General features: G+C 38.5%; 1 protein-coding gene across 6 annotated transcripts in view; it reads right to left on the bottom strand.

The window, feature by feature from the left end:
- Nucleotides 1–13,595: 13,595 nt before the first annotated feature.
- Eaat1 (Excitatory amino acid transporter 1) overlaps nt 13,596–19,452 on the bottom strand; it is a 224,972-nt gene continuing 219,115 nt past the window's right edge. For all 6 annotated transcript variants that reach the window (XM_071687431.1, XM_071687432.1, XM_071687429.1 and 3 more), the window contains one exon: nt 13,596–16,644. In XM_071687431.1, coding sequence (XP_071543532.1) covers nt 16,476–16,644 — 169 coding nt within the window. In that variant the 3' untranslated portion in view covers nt 13,596–16,475. The remainder of the gene's footprint in view (nt 16,645–19,452) is intronic.

The following is a 19,452-nucleotide window of genomic DNA, read 5'->3' as shown; positions in this document are numbered from 1 at the left end:
TTACACCCCCCCCCCCCCAGGAAACATCCCAGCACCCCCTACAACATCTCTCCCCCCCCCCTCCACTCCATCACCCACACCCACAAAGCTATACGCAGAGCAACCACTCCATCACTCACATCCACAAAAGCTATACGCAGAGCAACCACTCCATCACCCACATCCATAAAAGCTATACGCAGAGCAACCACTCCATCACCTACACCCACAAAAGCTATACGCAGAGCAACCACTCCATCACCTACACCCATAAAAGCTATACGCAGAGCAACCACTCCATCACCCACACCCACAAAGCTATACGCACAGCAACCACTCCATCACCCACACCCACAAAGCTATACGCAGAGCAACCACTCCATCACCTACACCCACAAAAGCTATACGCAGAGCAACCACTCCATCACCCACACCCATAAAAGCTATACGCAGAGCAACGGAAGCTCTTAATCACATCGCCTCCTTCATAAACGCCCTTTATATAAAAGCTGCTATATATAGACTATAACGACCTATATTACATATATATAAAAAGGGGGCATCGTATAATATGGCCTTTGGAGAGAACACAAGACTGGTAATGAGTTGGGATGAATATGGTGGGAGAGGGGGGAGTGGGGGGAGGGAGGGAGGAAAGATTAATGAAGGTGGGCAATTAGCTTAATGATGAGGTCACCAATAAGGGACAGTGATTGGAGGATTCGAGAATCAAAGGGGAGGTGGGAGGGGGGGATTAGTATGTGACTTGTGTGTCGCTAATCAATATGCTTACAGCATGAGTGAGGGGAGGATTAAGCGATGCGTGAATCGCTGATTGGAGGTTCAGTGATTGGGCGGGTTTTTGTGATTCGGGGGGTAAATATTCATTGATCAGCAGGCTAATGGCGAATCCCTCGTGTTTAACAGGCTGTGCTTAATCACCTGGTGATTATAGAACCATGTAATCACACTCGTAGAGATTACAAAACTAGAACTCACCCAAGTGATTATACAAAAGTATTGACCGTTTCCGTCATAAATGATTATTAATGACCCTAATGATTGTTAGGCAGGTGATTACTTGATTAAAAAGCTACTAATCACCTTCCAAGTGATTAGGGAAATATTACTCGTCATTATAGAAAGCTATTAATCGTACCGTGACAACTATATCAAGGCTAGTAATTATGTCCCGGTAATTACGTTACTAATTACGTTATGAGGACTAATTGGATCATGATTACATCTTCCTAATTAGAACAAAAATCTGGCCGTGGTAGCCACAAAGTTACTAAACTGGTTCCAAAAATAGGTCCATGATCAATGGTACAACCCGATTAATCACTTTATAATCAGTTTAAATCGGCTCCGAAAAAAAATAGGTACATGATCAATAGTACACCCGGATTAATCACCTTATAATCAGCACTACTTGGCCTGCCGCTTGGCTAATACCATTCATTAACATGATCAATACACTGGTTAGTATTCGCGTCATGAGCAAACCGATTAATCATCTCGACGATCATTAATATAATCGGTTGATGCACCATTAGGTCAACCACAACTCGGGTCAAAAATGGCTGCTTCCCAGATGTGTGTGTGTGTGTGTGTGTGTGTGTTGTGTGTGTGTGTGTGCGAGTTAGTTAACACCACATCAAATGACGCACGGGTGACACACACTGTGACTGATGTACATTAAAAAAAAAAGAGGTCTACGTCGTTAGCTGCATGGCGAGAGAGAGAGAGAGAGAGAGAGAGAGAGAGAGAGAGAGAGAGAGAGAGAGAGAGAGAGAGAGCCATCTGCGTCGTGTTTGTTCAGCCGCGACCGTTTTCTATGAGGCGTTGATGGTCGTTTTCTTGGCCTTCCGCGGAACGTTCAAGAATCGTTAAAATTGTGTGATACATTTTGTTTGTGTGTTATGCCATAGACGGATCGCTTCGTTAATAGTTTGTGTATGTGTGTGTGTGTGTGTGTGTGTGTGTGTGTGTGTGTGTGTGTGTGTGTGTTTCTGAGTTTATGTAGGGGGATTGTCATGCTTCAGTCTCGTGCCCCTTTGCGATTTAATAACAGAAGGAGGCGATAGGTTTAGCCATTTTAAGTCGTTTGAGAACTACAGTTGAACGTATACACACACACACACACACACACACACACACACACACACACACGCACAACACAGAGGGATACGAACTCACGGGGGATAAATGCATTTATATATCCCACGGCCTTTGAAACTTTATCCCGTCTAGTAGCGAAAGTGTGGTTGAGTTAGGCCCTTCCTCTATCTCCCTCCTCCTCCTCCTCCTCCTCCTAACCCATCCTCCCTCCTCTTCTTCCTCCTCCTCCTCACTTGGAACTCCTCAAAGAACCTGAACGTAGCAGAAAAGTTTTGAAATTGACGTCCGCAAAGTTGGCTCCTGTCATATCCTGGTACATGTAGATCGTGTCTAGAGAGAGAGAGAGAGAGAGAGAGAGAGAGAGAGAGAGAGAGAGAGAGAGAGAGAGAGAGAGGGAGGGAGAGAAACTATTACAATACAGTATCTATTTTTTTTTTTTCTTTACCCCCTTCCACCTCTCATGTTAAGAGGAACGAAATGGGTCTCGAGTTACACCCAACACCATCGTCTTCAACACTGAGGCAGACGAAGTGGCTAAAGCCTCTCTCTCTCTCTCTCTCTCTCTCTCTCTCTCTCTCTCTCTCTCTCTCTCTCTCTCTCTGGCCGCGCCAGACAGACAGCCACACGAAACATCAGTCGACCAAACTGGTCGTGATGGTAGTTGCAAACTCTCTCTGTGCGCGCCTCTCTCTCTCTCTCTCTCTCTCTCTCTCTCTCTCTCTCTCTCTCTCTCTCTCTCTCTCTCTCCCCGAGCCTTAGTTACCGTGGCCCCCGATCACCCGGTCCGCTGGACCTTCTCGATAAGTCTGCTTGCTGCTTCCCCATGTCGTCGTCTTCCTCCTCTTCCCTCACCTTCAGTCGTCCCTCCCCCCTGACATCTGCCTCCTCCGGGATGATCTTTGATGTCGCTCCTCTGGATGAAAGGGCTTCCTCCAGGAATACTTTCTTCTCTCAAGAGTTCGGATTGGCAGAGTGAAATTCTCAGTGTGTGTGTGTGTGTGTGTGTGTGTGTGTGTGTGTGTGTGTGTGTGTCCTGGGCACCGTGGGAGGGATCGGGAGGGAAAGGGGAGGGGGTGTCTCAGCAGCTCTATACACGTCCCCTTGTAAGATTAATACATCGCCTACTACAGACATGTCGAGAGAAATGCTATCAAGTGATATGTATATTTATCTTCTCCTCCTCTTCCTCCTCCTCCTCTGCTTTGAAGTTCTCGTGATCTTCCTTCCATTTCCTTCAGGTATTTCAGAACTTTTTGAGTGCGTCACACACACACACACACACACACACACACACACACAAACACAGCCTCACCCCCTTCGAGCGAAACGAAGTTACTGTATATTCACGTTCCCTCCATCAAAACTTCTCTCGAAGGTAACTCATGTGGCTACTTCATATACGCCATTTGCCAAAATACATTCATGAGGAGGAGGTAATCCCCACCACCTTCTCCCCGCTGACCTGCCAAGCTGGGGATTCGATCCCGCAGGGACTGTGCGAATCCGTTTCGATAGTACAGGAAAAAAAATTGAAATGCAGGAAAAAAATTGAAATACAGCAAAAAAAATTGAAATACAGGGAAAAAAAATTGAAATACAGGAAAAAAAAATTGAAATACAGCAAAAAAAATTGAAATACAGGAAAAAAACATTGAAATACAGGGAAAAAAATTGAAATACAGGATAAAACATTGAAATACAGGGAAAAAAATTGAAATACAGGAAAAAAAATTGAAATACAGGAAAAAAAATTGAAATACAGGAAAAAAAATTGAAATACAGGAAAAAAATTGAAATACAGGAAAAAAATTGAAACAGGAAAAAATTGAAATACAGGAAAAAAATTGAAATACAGGGGAAAAAATTGAAATACAGGAGAAAAGAACAAAAAATCTTAAAAATTATTAAAATCATGTTCCATTTCATACTAGAGTCTCTCTATGAGTATCATAAACCGTAAAAGAATGAACTGAAGGATTTATACACACACGTCTGACTTTGCAATGACTCCCTATCATTTTACGATGATACTGCGGCAGCTGATGACATGAAGGTCTCACGATCACGGCGAAGTTTCTCGTGTGACGGCGACACTACAAAACTAACCACTACCTCAATTTTTCCATTCATATTCATAGGTTTGCGGCAGGGGTGTGTGATGTCTCCATGGTTGTTTAATTTGTTTATGGATGGGGTTGTTAGGGAGGTAAATGCAAGAGTTTTGGAAAGAGGGGCAAGTATGAAGTCTGTTGGGGATGAGAGAGCTTGGGAAGTGAGTCAGTTGTTGTTCGCTGATGATACAGCGCTGGTGGCTGATTCATGTGAGAAACTGCAGAAGCTGGTGACTGAGTTTGGTAAAGTGTGTGGAAGAAGAAAGTTAAGAGTAAATGTGAATAAGAGCAAGGTTATTAGGTACAGTAGGGTTGAGGGTCAAGTCAATTGGGAGGTGAGTTTAAATGGAGAAAAACTGGAGGAAGTGAAGTGTTTTAGATATCTGGGAGTGGATCTGGCAGCGTATGAAACCATGGAAGCGGAAGTGGATCATAGGGTGGGGGAGGGGGCGAAAATTCTGGGGGCCTTGAAGAATGTGTGGAAGTCGAGAACATTATCTCGGAAAGCAAAAATGGGTATGTTTGAAGGAATAGTGGTTCCAACAATGTTGTATGGTTGCGAGGCGTGGGCTATGGATAGAGTTGTGCGCAGGAGGATGGATGTGCTGGAAATGAGATGTTTGAGGACAATGTGTGGTGTGAGGTGGTTTGATCGAGTGAGTAACGTAAGGGTAAGAGAGATGTGTGGAAATAAAAAGAGCGTGGTTGAGAGAGCAGAAGAGGGTGTTTTGAAGTGGTTTGGGCACATAGAGAGAATGAGTGAGGAAAGATTGACCAAGAGGATATATGTGTCGGAGGTGGAGGGAACGAGGAGAAGAGGGAGACCAAATTGGAGGTGGAAAGATGGAGTGAAAAAGATTTTGTGTGATCGGGGCCTGAACATGCAGGAGGGTGAAAGGAGGGCAAGGAATAGAGTGAATTGGAGCGATGTGGTATACCGGGGTTGACGTGCTGTCAGTGGATTGGATCAAGGCATGTGAAGCGTCTGGGGTAAACCATGGAAAGCTGTGTAGGTATGTATATTTGCGTGTGTGGACGTATGTATATACATGTGTATGGGGGGGGGGGGCCATTTCTTTCGTCTGTTTCCTTGCGCTACCTCGCAAACGCGGGAGACAGCGACAAAGTATAATAATAAATAAAATAATAAATAAATGACTGAGCAAACAACGGGTATGGCACTGAAAGGCACCCCCCCCCTCTCTCTCTCTCTCTCTCTCTCTCTATATATATATATATATATATATATATATATATATATATATATATATATATATGCCCATCACGTTGCTGGTTCAATTTCTTTCGACTCGAAACAGGGTTTTGAGACCACGAAAACAAACCCGTTCCGAGACAGTACGAAAAAAGCTATCTTTACCTTCTATGGAAGTCAACACTTGCCTATCCTTCGAGAGCAGCCTTTGTGCACTGTTAAAACAACCACATACCAAATCTAGATCACAATAATCTACAGGTAATTTTCATGAATATTTGAAGAGAACTTCGAAGACCCCCCCCCCACTAGTGGACACACTGTAAACTGCTTCATGAGTGGAAGCAGAGTTGATGTCTGCAAAAAGGGACAGTCTTGTTGATCCCAAATTTCCATTCGTCTATCCGTCCAATTCGTCTGAGCATCAACGAGAAACGTTTCAAAAACACGATTTAGCAAATATTTCGCTTCAAATCCACGACTGACATCTGTTGCGCTTACCTAGTCACACAATAATTCTATACGTATTTCTCTATAAGTCACCTGCTTGCTTTCCGTTACCACGCCATAATCTATGTTTCCAATCTCTTCCACTATCACAAACAGACATCGAATGGACCAAAAAAAAAAAAAGTTATAGATTGTATTCAACTGTATTCATACATACTAAGTGCTGTATCCAAAGCGTTTGAGGACGTTATGTATCACGGATAATACAGACCTAATGGAATTCCTTGATTTCTTATGAGCTTTTTTTTTAAAGGTCAAATGGAAATGATCAAGCAGAATGTATGACTATTACTTTGAAGGTCTAAGTACGTAAGAGGCTGCAAAGACGAAAGCAGGTAACAATACGGACGTATATATGGGGCACCACGAGTACAGAACTCCCTCCCTGTACCGCAAAAATTGAGAATTACGAAAAAATTAACACATTAAGAGTTTAGGTTGGTTCCCCATACCAACAATAACCCTAATATTTACGTTTTCTTTCATACAAATACTAAAGAAAATGAAAAGGGTAACTAATGTATAATGTTACAAATACTATTATAATAACGTTAACATAATTTTTTCATATTACATCAATGTAACGCAACAAACAGGATGTATGAGCCAGTTTAAACATATCAATCTGGTTTAAGTGATAAGAAACAATCTATTTTCTCTGATCACCGACTGGGGTTAAAAAGTCTCCCTCTTTAGAATATTTTCATCACGTTGGCTGCTCCAGTGTAACACTTATGTTCAAAAGGCCTCCATATGGATTCAGTTAGAAAGTTAGAATCAATTTCATCTCATAACTTAAATCTGTAAACGTGGGAGTTCAGCACAACCAACAGAAATGATTGAAATACGCAAATTATGGCAAGGTGTTAATTCAGGTTGCAGCCGCCAATTTCGGAATAATTTTCAGTCTTAATCTTAAACGGGAAGGAATTTCAATGACATACGTAAACACATGTAAAAATATAATATATGCCGTGGGAAAAGCTTTCACTAATACAATGCTGACGGTGTCACTAATTAGCTTTTAACGATTAAAAAGAATTCAAGAAACTTTATAAATATATTTTGTTAAACTTATTAACTATACAACCTAGTGGCATCTACTGTACAGTTTCGAATATTATACAGTATTCGTATCGTCATATACAGCTGCCATCTAGATTGCTTGCAAATGAAAAAGAAATAAGAAAAAAACGTATATAAGCCGAATTTTGGATCATTACATTCATATAATTTTCGTTTAAAAGAATATCAAAATTTATTCTTCTATATTGCATATACAAACTTGTTTCGAATTAAAAGTGATTTTAGATAAAAAAAAAAAAAAATACAAATAGCAAACAGATATGTACTCTAATTTATCAATTTTTACGATTAAATGTACCATTCCCATTAACAAAAAGAGCGAAATTTGAGTTTTTAAATAACGGTACATGTGCTTTGAAAGATACTGGCATTTAAAGTCCCTGCTGGAAGCGCCCTCATCATCCACGCATTTAAAGCACTGACGATTAAATGGCTGTTACTTTTGAAGGCTTTTCCAGTCATTTTTTTAAGATACTCATCTGCTATATCATCAGACAAAATGACAATATGGAAAAGCGGAAACAAAAGATAGACAAAAAAAAAATTGATCTCACAAGGCAGAGTATACGCATGTATGATTTAATTCTTCCCTATCAGTTTCTTAAAATTCTTTCGCAATGTTTACGTCATGGCCTCTCTACATAAATGCAAAACCGAGAGATTATGAAACATATGTGTATTACCCCCACGGTGTTACCGAATAAACTTGCTCCAGGTTACACAGAAATGTTAAAAAGAGACCTCCTCGCTCTAAAGAAGTCTACATTTCCCTGCTACTTGAAGTAGCGCAGCCTTGGACTACAGCAGCCTCTAACTGGGTAACACCAGGTCTCTTTTCATTGAAAATGGTCCTATGGAAACATCTATTCTTCACTCTACATTACACCCTGGGCAAGGAACAGCCCATCAAAAACCCAAGCATAAACTATGGTAAACATTCCTGGAACTATATTTCGAAAATTGTAAAATAAATTTACAAACATTTAGTGCGTGACTCTTTTACCTCAGAAAAAGATGAAAAAACTAACATCCACCTGGCACTTTGTTCTGATAATACTGAACTTTACTCGATTCTAAAATAGATTTTAGAGAAGAATTCTAACAAAAGCGCCTAGGAGAAGCATTTTAACACAGCGCCTAAGAGAAACATTTTTTTAGCGTCACTGCTGTGCCCGTCACGACATCATTTTAGGCCAAACGACTGAAATAAATCATAAATTTTACCTTAAATGTCGGTTCTACAATCATCCTGCAATAATGGGGAGGCTGAAGAAACCAAGCCGTTCCTCTACAAAATGGCTACCAGTTCTGCTGCCACATGCCACATGCGCTCATTACTGAAAAAAAAAAAATAATGTGGTCAATGACAAGTATATCATATCGTTTATATGGAAAAAAAAAAAGATAACATTATTCATCAATGGCAAAGTAATCATCCCCCCCACCTTCCCCCTAATAAAATTGGCATCCTACCTATTCGCGTTCTAAAGGTGATGGATTTGGTCTATAGTGTTAACATTCGATTCCTTTTAGTCTAAACAAGAAATAATAAGAGGATTTCCTTCACATTATCCCCCTACCTCAGAACCACTACACACACCTGTGGAGGCTTGGAGAGAGTAACTACAAGAAGAAGTCATATTCTCCGTCAGTTTGAGAGACTTTAAAGAAACCGCAAGTATCAAATTTCGGAAAATTTAATGTTTTCTTATAAATTACCGTACCTTCCCTCCGCACTGCTATTAGCCTAAGACAATGAGCGATTTTGTTCTTCGCTGCTAGTGTAGTTTTGGAAGGATACACAGTAATAGTTGAGAAGCATGAATTAGCATATTCATCAACAGAGGTAAAGTGGATGTACGAGTCCATTTCTTCGTTTTTTTTCTGAAGGCCATCTCGCTTACGCAGAAAATGGCAAACATAAACGAAAATATCTTTTTGAAAAAATCTAATATCGATTCTGCTCGTAAGTGAGGGTTTTTATAGATTCTGATGACTTTTGACTAGCGTTTTATCTACTTTAATGGTAACCTCATATTTCCCCTCCAACTATTGCCTTACCTTCGCTCAATATACATGAACTTCATAACTTCAACAGCTCGTACTGTACTGCTTAAACACTAAATTTACCAAGCACTGCTTAATAAAACTAATGTACAACCCATACAATATCAGGGCGGAGCTGAAATAGTTTTACTTCAAATCATAGTATGCAACTCTGGTTACCATTCTAATTTCCTTGTGGCAACTTATCAGTGAAAGAATTCTAGCAATTCTATTGAGAGATGAAAAGTTGATAAGAATACAAGAAATAATGTAACCGACATAGATCTAAAAGTAAAAATTAATCCAAATTTACCGTGAGACGCTCGCTTCTGGATTCCGCTAATAGTAATAATCATATAAGCGAATGTTGACATCCTTTTAGCCTAGAAATGAAATTTGTGAAGATAATATAAATCTATGCGAGATACTTCTAGAAATCAAATCATCGGAACCCCTCACCTAATCTCATCCAGTAATTACCATTTTTTGATGTCTAAAAAAAAAAAATATGGCTTATGGTTTCGTGCTGCATTGTTCTCGTTTACTCTGAGAATATTCTTTCGCAAAAGGTGGGAGAGTTGATGACCGATTTACTTAGTCCACAATATTAAATGGTAAGGTAAAACTCTGCTGGTTAGGGTTAATCAGGTAAGGTTTCTATATGTTCTGTTGATTTAGAGAAATACTTCAGCTGCTTTTACGGTAATCCATTGAACATACCGTGTGTGTGTGCTCGTCTATGTCTACCTCGTGTATAGTTTGACCCTTGATTTTAGGGCCAAGAAATCATTTATTTATGCTTCGTGTTTGCTGTGGCAGTAACTGGTAAATACTGTTCAAGTCTGAAGTTAAAAGAGCCCTTCCCATCATGCACGAATTTCAACCTAATGAAACTATGACCCATGTATTTAGGTCGACCCCCATTTTTTTTTTTTTTTTTCCTAAAAATTTGGTCATAAAAACTCGAACTCTCTCTTGCATGGCCCTCCCTACTGACACCTTGTTTACATCACGGTAAAATGATCGAAATCATTCTACCATTACCATTTTCCTTAATGGGTTAATTTGTAGTTACTTTAATAAAATAATAAGATGGCCTTAGGAAAATAAATTTATTTGAGGTTTTATATAATCGTAAGTAATGGTTCGCTTTAAGGGCGCCAACTGTGACAGGGAATTTTATGGATTTCGTTTTGCACGGCCAGTATGATGTATTAAGATTAAAACAATAAGAGAAAGTATAATTTTGGATAATTACACTTTAACCTTATGATGATAAATAAGACTACAATGGCTTGGGCTAGGGTGAAAGTTGAGGAAAATTTGCCAATATGAAAACTTACTACGGCAAGCCCGTAGTAATCCAAGGGACATTTTGGAAGTATGGCATACTCTCAGTTATTAAGAAATTACATCTCTACAAGTATGGTATTACAATAACAATTATAACAACGTAAATTTCTACATGATATACAACTCAACCTCATTGACAATGTTTACAACTGCGTCAGTCTGCCGCTCCATGCCACGTGTATGACAAAATAATTTCAACGTATAGATACTGAAATATATAGTATATTTTGGTGTATTATGTAGCAAACCAATATGATTACTAAGGGTTTTCTTATGATAATATGTGATAAAGTATAACGAGTGACATAACTCCAAAAACTCTAACATATGGATAAAAATATCTTGTACGTCCTTCATTGACATCTCCGCAAGTACAGGCCTATAAATGAAAATACATTACTTTATAATGCCTGGAAACAATACGTGGAATGCCAATCAGAGAATAAATGGCTTTATACATAAGCTCGAGCAGTAGAGAAAGAACAAAATATGGCACATACGCCCAAGCCGCAGTAAGCAGACAATACCTGGCCGTTTAATACCACGTACCGAAGAATGGGTTAATATACATCTAAGGAAGTGAAGTGTCTATGGCAATCAATAAAACCCAAGGAAACTAACCTTAATTCTCCGTAGAAGTCGACGTCTCTCGTTGAAAGACCCTCGTTGTAATGATCTGCTAAGCCGGTCTGTCATTGGTCACCTCTGGGGAGGGTGGCCTACGACCCCACCAGCCGTCAGGATGTTCACATTCTTCAACATTTTATAATCATATTGTGTCTGGAATATTTCGGCATTAAACTTGTGATTAAGAATAATTATTGGTTAATGGATGGTTATAAGATAGTCTTATGGGTTTGGTTCTTTTTCACGTCGGCTGCTACGGAAGATTAGATTAGTTTGCCAGGGTTCCATTAATTTTCACAAGTGCTTCACTAATTTTTTGAGTATATTAACCCTTTCTTCAGTGCTTGGACTTATACTCCATGGTATGTTATTCCTGTTAACATACTTTTAGGATAATTAACCTGGCATTTCCCTGATCTTCAAAACCCTCCCCTGTGTCACCTCAAAGCATGCCCCTGGCCTTATTTTCTCTAAATACATAATTATTGTAACACGAAATATTCTTAGATAATTTTAAATCATGCTCGTAGACTTCAAAATTCATCTCTTACTTTCCCTCTGTTTTGCATTAGTCACATTTAAGATCACTTCTACGTGCATAGGGAACTCAATGCATGTACAGGGCGAGGGTATGTCGTCTTAGAATCATCCTTAATACCTTGGGATGTTAAGGATATTTCGATTGGTTGATGTATCATGGCCTCAATGACCCAAGAAGCTGTTAAAGCTTCTGTAGTTTCTGTCTCCTTTAAAAAGGATATGAACATCAGAATGTCTGAACGTGGTAAGGGAACACTTCCCCTAGATGGCTTGCCTGTTCATTTGGTGAAGAGCATATCTAGTCTTCACTAAATGTTAAGGGAATATATTACACACAAAGGGTTGATGATGATTATTTCAAAGCGACAGGTAAATTTGCAGTGAAAAGAAGCTTTCATTGAGAAGTGATTCATATTAAGCTTTAGGTTCTCAGTTGATTGTCATACCAGAGAAAAGATGTAAACTAATACATAAATCTTTCAGGCCTGAGTTGACTTTCAAGGTTAATATTTTTTTGTAGATTTGTAAGATATTTTTTCATATGCTCCTTTTCATTAGAATTTCTCATAACTCCCTATGTATTCATTTAGAAAGGTAGATACATTTTGCCTCAGAGTTTCACTTGGCCTTTCCCTTGCTTTATGGACTTATTCTAGGATTATGAAGCCAGTACAGGTGTCTTGTGAGAGGAAAGTAGTGGGATTTATTCTTGTCTAGGTAATAATGAAATCAATAAAAGTTACAAAGACCTTTGGTTTTATTTTTAAACTGCTGTATTAGAGGATCTCAGTCTTTCAGTAAATAAGGAGAATAATCTTGTGAAAATATTTCCTTGTATTTTTTTCATACTTTTATGTTTTAATCTGTTTTTATGCTATCTGATGATAAAAGAATTATCAACAGAATTGATTTTTAGAGAGAGTTCTGAGTACTTGGTGGGATGTATTAATTTCATAAAGAACTCTTGCCAGAATATTTTTAAGTTAAATGCGGCAGTTTTTAACTTCTGATCTCTTTGATTAGTGATTTCATTTTCAGGTAGTCTTGCTCCTCATCTTCCCTGTCAATTGGATATGACTTTTTCACTGGTGAATATTTATGGTGCAGATGTATATTTTTTCTCATCTTGGTGCAATCCCATCAAAGAAGGTACTTCCACCTCCCTTCCCATTTTGTAACTTAGAAACTGCCCAAAAGAAAATTTGAGTCAGTATGGTTTTAGAAGTTTTGACATTAAAATGTACCAGAGTTTGGATGTAGTGTGACATAAAACTGGGATGAGCTTTAAAATCTCTCTCTCATATATTTAGAGAATTTGTTGTAGGATGAGCTTCAGATCTCATCCTCATATCTTAAGAGAATATATCCACGTAACCATCTGTGCCTTTATGTAAACCGCTGCAATCATTTGAAAAAATTTCCCCACCTAAAAGTCGAGTAGATATATTTCCAACGCTGTTTGCTGTGATACACAGAGTTGGTCACAGCTTTGTTCAGATCTAAACTGAAGCTGTACATCTTCTTGGAAGAATAGCCACCCTTACACAGTGAAAGATGGGGTATTTTTGAGTTATTTGCCTTACCATAGGTGAATTTCCACAGAAATTTATAACATATTCTGACTCAAGCTTGCATCATACTTTTGTATTTCCTTAGCATAAGTTTTACCTGTGATGATGATAATAATAATGGCCAGGTAGTCAAGAAGGCTCACTGCTTCAGTTTAAGATATGCAGTTCAAGCATGGGTGTTGTCTAATGTTACACAAGTACCAAGCTCATTACTGGAGTGTCACAGGTGATTTGATGTACTGCTTGCTGTACTACCACCTAATATATCACTCATAGGTTATGAAACTAGTGGACTGTAACTAACTACATCATTCCAGTGCCATCAGAATGAGGACTTTGGTAAAAGAAAATTATCATATTCCACACTTGATTACAGAGAGTAGATTTCATGCTACTGTTACATCCCTTATCTATAGTTCATGATAATAAGACACTAGCTTCTTACATTATAAATTTATTCATTTATACTGCAGTTTTTGAGCTTAACTTACAGCTGATTAGAAAGGAAGTGTCTTGTAAAATTTTTGATAATTGTGAATGAAACGGGTCTTTACAATACTGGCCCTTAAAATTTGATTAATGTACATTTAACAACCCATTAACCAAACATATTAACACAGTTTTGTCTTTTCAATTTCACATTAACATATCACATTTTGGATCATCACGATGAAAGTTGCTAGTCTGACAGAAAAGTAGTCTTTGGCCCTTACAGACCTTATCTGTATCAATAAAATGGCCTAAGACATAATCTAAAAGAAATTACATTTACAAAAAGTCAAGACAGGATAATTCTGTGACATATGGTGAGACATAATAACTTATGTCTCAGCATATCTTTGGAGGACTGCATTTGTCACACATTCAGTGGCTTTCAAGTTTCCTGTTAAGACTAATTCCATATGTAACTGTTGCATAACTGACAGGGTTGCCAAAATGAAGCACTCAATTTTTTTCATGGAGACGAACATTGCTTTTCCTTCAATCATAAAAATATCCTTAAAGATTTTTACTAAAATATGAACCTTCTGAGAAGTGTCTTAAAACAAAATTAATTATTTGATTTTGAGAAATTAAGGATTACATAATAAATCGTGTACTCAAATGAACTGAATGTGTTCCACAAATTGAAGTTCAGATTTGGAAGCTATTATAAGTTCCCACTCCAAACTAGGATATCAAGACCCTCTGAATAATAAATATCTGATGTACTATCAGATCCTTTACGTGGAAGTGTAATTTTTGATGACAAGCACAAGTGTTCCTTAACATTTATTTCAACTATCTATGATATATAAAAACATAACTACTGGATTCTCTCAAGTACAATGATGAAGTAGAATATGATATGAAGAGAGGTAATCTTACTCCTAAATCAATTGCTCTTACTCATACAATAAATCCCTTCATTAGCCACAGCACAACTGCGCAACACTCAGTTTTCAACTGATAAAGGGATTATGATAAGAAGATCCTATATTTTCCTTCCTCTCTTTCAGACACACAATTTGCCCTCACTGGTTTGTTTGTGTTTCTACAGTTGTGAGGTAGCAAGCAACTCAGTATTCTTGGAATATTAGCATTTTGTATTATTATATTCAAAGTCCCTTCCCCTCTACATACACACACATACATTACATACACACACTCGTTAGGAATTGCTTGTCCCTTCACAAGTACAATACTAAGAACAGAGAACACAACATAGTCTAGATGTTGTATACTGTTCTTCAGAATGAAAAGCTAAGTTGCAAAACAAAGCAGTTATCTGTTAAAAGATAGATTAACAGTTCTGTGCCTCTTAGTAGATGCAATTTCTCTTCCTCCTGGAACAGTAACTGTTGCTTCAGTATATAGATTAAATGCAGAATTCAGTGCTAAAATCAACACATCATTTTTTATTAATGATAAGACTTTTAATGTTAACTGATTAGGACTGTGCCTTGTTTAGAAGGTTTCTAAGAATAATATCTGAGGTGCTTTTTATGTCACCTCTAACTGATTTTGGTCAAATTTCCTATATCCCTTAACTAGTATGAAGAAAGAGCAAATACTGAACTGTTAACAATGATATAACTGATATGAATGATACTGCCCACCAGAGTTTTATACAAGTCCGCACTTCTCCTAATAACAGAAAAGTGATCACTGAAGAGAATATTGCTTGTCTTTACTATGAAGTAAAACTACATCCAAGGACTCTTATGAATGCTTGTGGTAACATGTGCTCCCAGGGTTCATGCCCCTTAAATACACATATTTGTACATATTAACTGAATATTTACATTGTAGGTGACATGTGAAACCTAAGCCATACATCTGGACAAGTTGGATGTCACTAGTCCTTAACATCATGCAGAAATTTTGGCTGTACAATATTTGGCATTATTGCTTGGTTTCACACTACTATGTTTATATATCTACACATCTGAAAATGAGGATGAAAGAATGTTCCTGACATCTTACACCAACACAAACACAGTGGTTGAGGCCCTACTACTGTACTTTACAACAAATATATATCTGTATACTCTCCAACAAGACAACAATTACAAAACTGCTTCTATACAATACCAAATACTTTTACCTAGTTAATATATTGTCATTTGATGTACAATAAATGCACATTTTTATATACAACAAGTTGTGCATCATTCTCAGCTAGTAATCTGATATGATTTCAGTTGCAAGAAAAAAAATTACTGTAAATCAGTTAATATTATGTATTAATCTAACATGTAGGAGCAAACTTGTTTCTTTAGTATGACAGAAAAATGAAATGATATACTGAATGGAAATGCCTTAAGGAAAAATTAAGAAAAATATTTTGAAACCAAAATGCTGCACAATGAATGGTGTGCTATTAATGAAATTCAAAACCTATATATTTCATAAAATTTAAAAACATTTTTTATAATACTGCAAATCAAAAGAATGTAAAATGGATAATTTTTCTCCTTACACTTATAAAGTATGGAAGTCTCAGACACATATGATGTACCAGCCACAGTATCTATGTTGCCCACATTAAAAAATCTCATATACATCTTACTCCCATGTAAAATACAATATATACCCCTGGAGGGCACAGAAGGATAATTCTGAAACCTGCCAATCAACCTCTGGCATGAGGTCATTGCACACCTTTGAAACACCATTCTAAAGAAGAGTTTCATGCTGGGAAGAAGTCAGTTCCATCCAGCCCTGCTTTGTATCTGTACCTGGGCTGCTAGTGGCAAGACGTTGGTGCTGAAAAGTAGAAGGGTTAGCAGAGCTGGTATAACTTATGTCGAACTGGGAGTTGGATATTGCCTTCTCTCACATTTTGCTGGATTCCACTGCATCCATAGCGATTTCATTGGATGGTCGCTCGACATCCCCATTAGCATTAATGTTCATTTGCTCTAACTCTTTCTTACTAAGTTCATACACCAGTCCAGCACCAATGCTGTCTCCAAGAACGTTGATCATGGTACGGAATCGATCACTGAAAGCAAGAAAATCCATATCAGTCATAAAGTTTATTTTACAATATATGAAAAAATTGAGACAGAGTATATAATTTACACAAACATCCTATCATTACACTAAAAGGCAAACTAGTCAATTAGATCAACATTCGTAATCTATTAATTGTACAGCAGCTACATCACAGAATGTTCATAATACAGTTTATCAATGGAGATATAAAACTTGAGTATATAATTACATATATCCTTAACATACAGTTTTTTCAGTATAAGAAATTTGTATAGGAAACAAATGTAAATATAAATGTTGAAAGATAAAGTAAAAGTCATCAAAAACCACACATGGCAACAGCAAGCTATTACTCTGAGAGCAACTGTTCACTAGTGAGCGTGTGAACACATATATATATATATATATATATATTATTTATTTATTTATATTTATTATACTTTATTGCTGTCTCCCGCATTAGCGAGGTAGCGCAAGGAAACAGACAAAAGAATGGCCCAATCCACCCACATACACATGTATATACATACACATCCACACACGCACACATACATACCTATACATTTCAACATATACATACACAGACATATACATACATGCACATGCACATATTCATACATGCTGCCTTCATCCATTCCCGTTGCCACCCTGCCACACATGAAACAGCATCCCCCTCGGGCGCGCATGTGCACAAGGTAGCTTCAGTTAGTAACGTAGTGCCAAAAACAGATAAAATTAATGCCACAGCCACTCACATCCTTTCTCTAGCTGTCTTGTGTTATGCACCGAAACCACAGCTCCATATCCACAAACAGACCTCGCAAACCTTTTGTGTGGTCTCTCACAGTTCCTTTATATGCCCTGGTTCAGTATAATGACAGCATACTGCCCCTTGTATATCATATCACTCCAATACAATCCATCCCATGCTTGCCTTCCATCCTTCTGCTTGTACAGGCCCTGAGCACTCAAAATCTTTTTCCCTCCATCCTTCCATATTCAATTATGCCTCAACCTTCTTCTTGTCCCAATTATGCCTCAACCTTCTCCTTGTCCCCTCCATTTTTATTAATACTATCATTATTACAATCTTATACTCCAAGACCCCTTTTATGGGGCCCTGCAGTTCTAACCAAGCACTTCATGCAAGGAGCAGGGACTCCTTTTGGAACAAGAGGTTCTTGATGAGACTGTACTTCTTTTCATCTGTTAAAAACCTTGCCAAAAGTGACTTCTTATTTATGGTGCAACAAGAAACCAGACTTACACACAGATCCACCCTCCTCCCCTTCAGTAACTAAGCACCCTCAAGGCAATATGAACAAGGAGGAGGTCTTAGAACACTTGTGCACAACAACATCATAGTCACTGACAACTAGCAATAAACAAAACAGATCAGGAACAATACCCTTGAAGGCATATGATAGAGTTGATAGAGATGCTCTGTGGAGAAGGTATTAAGAATATATGGTGTGGGAGGCAAGTTGTTAGAAGCAGTGAAAAGTTTTTATCGAGGATGTAAGGCATGTGTACGTGTAGGAAGAGAGGAAAGTGATTGGTTCTCAGTGAATGTAGGTTTGCGGCAGGGGTGTGTGATGTCTCCATGGTTGTTTAATTTGTTTATGGATGGGGTTGTTAGGGAGGTAAATGCAAGAGTCCTGGAAAGAGGGGCAAGTATGAAGTCTGTTGGGGATGAGAGAGCTTGGGAAGTGAGTCAGTTGTTGTTCGCTGATGATACAGCGCTGGTGGCTGATTCATGTGAGAAACTGCAGAAGCTGGTGACTGAGTTTGGTAAAGTGTGTGGAAGAAGAAAGTTAAGAGTAAATGTGAATAAGAGCAAGGTTATTAGGTACAGTAGGGGTGAGGGTCAAGTCAATTGGGAGGTGAGTTTGAATGGAGAAAAACTGGAGGAAGTGAAGTGTTTTAGATATCTGGGAGTGGATCTGTCAGCGGATGGAACCATGGAAGCGGAAGTGGATCATAGGGTGGGGGAGGGGGCGAAAAATTTTGGGAGCCTTGAAAAATGTGTGGAAGTCGAGAACATTATCTCGGAAAGCAAAAATGGGTATGTTTGAAGGAATAGTGGTTCCAACAATGTTGTATGGTTGCGAGGCGTGGGCTATGGATAGAGATGTGCGCAGGAGGATGGATGTGCTGGAAATGAGATGTTTGAGGACAATGTGTGGTGTGAGGTGGTTTGAGCGAGTGAGTAACGTAAGGGTAAGAGAGATGTGTGGAAATAAAAAGAGCGTGGTTGAGAGAGCAGAAGAGGGTGTTTTGAAATGGTTTGGGCACATGGAGAGAATGAGTGAGGAAAGATTGACCAAGAGGATATATGTGTCGGAGGTGGAGGGAACGAGGAGAAGAGGGAGACCAAATTGGAGGTGGAAAGATGGAGTGAAAAAGATTTTGTGTGATCGGGGCCTGAACATGCAGGAGGGTGAAAGGAGGGCAAGGAATAGAGTGAATTGGAGCGATGTGGTATACAGGGGTTGACGTGCTGTCAGTGGATTGAATCAAGGCATGTGAAGCGTCTGGGGTAAACCATGGAAAGCTGTGTAGGTATGTATATTTGCGTGTGTGGACGTATGTACATGTGTATGGGGGGGGGGGGGTTGGGCCATTTCTTTCGTCTGTTTCCTTGCGCTACCTCGCAAACGCGGGAGACAGCGACAAAGTATAAAAAAAAAAAAAAAAAAAAAAAAAAAAACAAAAAAACTGCAAAACATCAAATACAACATAATCAACTCCTACATACCTCCCTTACCATCTGCCCTTCTAGCTACACTCCACAACTACAGATTGGGATTAACAC

The sequence above is a fragment of the Panulirus ornatus genome, chromosome 43 (genome assembly GCF_036320965.1).
Source record: "Panulirus ornatus isolate Po-2019 chromosome 43, ASM3632096v1, whole genome shotgun sequence".
NCBI classification, from domain to species: Eukaryota; Metazoa; Arthropoda; class Malacostraca; order Decapoda; family Palinuridae; genus Panulirus; species Panulirus ornatus.
Note: the sequence above shows the minus strand (reverse complement) of the source record. Positions and strands in the feature narration are given on the sequence as shown.